The sequence below is a fragment of the Toxoplasma gondii genome (assembly GCF_000006565.2).
Source record: "Toxoplasma gondii ME49 unplaced genomic scaffold asmbl.1842, whole genome shotgun sequence".
Lineage (NCBI taxonomy): Eukaryota > Apicomplexa > Conoidasida > Eucoccidiorida > Sarcocystidae > Toxoplasma > Toxoplasma gondii.
The window spans coordinates 16,425-17,865 of NW_017383891.1; the positions used below are offsets into that span (position 1 = coordinate 16,425).

Sequence of the window (1,441 nt, forward strand, 5' to 3'; positions counted from 1 at the left end):
TGTGTTTCTCCCCACTTCCTTTCACCCTCACAACCAACCTTCACACACTCACCACTAAAGGCGATTTTCTATCCGTATCTCCCCGAACCTTGGCGGACTGCCAAGGTAGATCATAGGCCAAATGCACTTACCTTAGGCACGTATGGAATGCTCAGATTCACTTGATTTACTCGAAGTCTTGCACGGTTCATATCACCGTGCAGCATATTTTACAGAAGAGGGAATTCTTTCTTACGACGCGTCTCAAGTGCTTGGGCACAGAACTCGCAGCGGTTGATCCGTCTGGGCGCTCTCGCGATAAGCACTTCTTGGTCTAACACTCTCGAAAAGCTAGACTCAGTCCTCTTTGTGTTGACACGCTGCATCGTACCCTGTCAACAGTTCCGTCTCTACGGTGATAGGAGTCTCACGCAACGTCGTGGCGCATGATGGCATACCACAGGGGCGACCGGTGAAGCTGGATAGCGCTGACGGCTGAAAGGGTGTTTCCTATCGCTGCTTGGAGTGCACGCAACTCATCTCAGTTCGCTTCTCGTGATACTCGACGATCCTTCTATCAGCCGTGCAGAATTGTGTGCACGGATCCTGCTGCGCTTTTTCCAGCTGTATGATCCACCGACACATTCGCAGTGATTGGCACTTCTCACAAGTCAACCGCACATCAACAACGAGCAAAAACCGCCTAACCCTACCGTTGCATCACCATCAAGACTCTGTGTTGTATTTTCAGAGTCCGAGCGCTTTTGGGCCGGACGTCAGACGGCTCAGCCGACGACAGGATCTGCACCGATATTTGCAGTCGACGCCATCAGCTCCATTCTCAGGTTTTATTCGGCGTACATCTCAGACGTGTGCACGGGGATTCCTTTCGGTACGTGCCGGACAATATTCGTCCTCTGGAAAAGATTCAATACTTGTCGTGACGCCACTGTTCAAGACACTGGCACATTCCTTGGTGGTCACTCGAGGCTTGCTCTGTCGTGGGAGGAATAAATTGGTACGTCGGAGCATCAACAGAGCGTTAAGGCGTCTCCAGGAGTCTACCAACTAGCAAACGAATTTCGCCGAAAAATGACCATCTGGTACACGGTGCTCGACGATGTAGCTGGCATGGCTCTATCACCAGACCGTCGAAGCGAAGTGCGTTACTTATCTAGTTAGAGAAGTAGCAGCAGGATGGGAATTTAAAACGTTGCATGCTACAACAGCCTCTTTCGTATTCGTGTGCATTTTCGTTCACGTGAGTCGAATTCCCAGTAGGTTTCATACTCAGAGGCTGATCAGCTAGTGACACTGTACCAACGCCTTGTAAACGTGGTCTGAATCTCTCACGGCAGAAGGCTCTGCCTTCGTCATGTACGTCTGGGGCACAGAATTTTACGGCTATCGACCTTTCCGCATTTCCCGCTTACTGTCATCAGATACTGCAATACAACGCATG

At 50.5% G+C, this 1,441-nt stretch overlaps 1 protein-coding gene across 1 annotated transcript; it reads left to right on the plus strand.

The window, feature by feature from the left end:
• Positions 1 to 607: 607 nt before the first annotated feature.
• On the plus strand, positions 608 to 1,441 carry TGME49_328800 (hypothetical protein; the record flags this gene model as incomplete). Its single annotated transcript, XM_018783112.1, has 3 exons — positions 608 to 997; positions 1,142 to 1,256; positions 1,422 to 1,441. Coding segments are annotated over 3 exons (525 nt in total), but the record flags the coding sequence as incomplete, so codon positions are not given.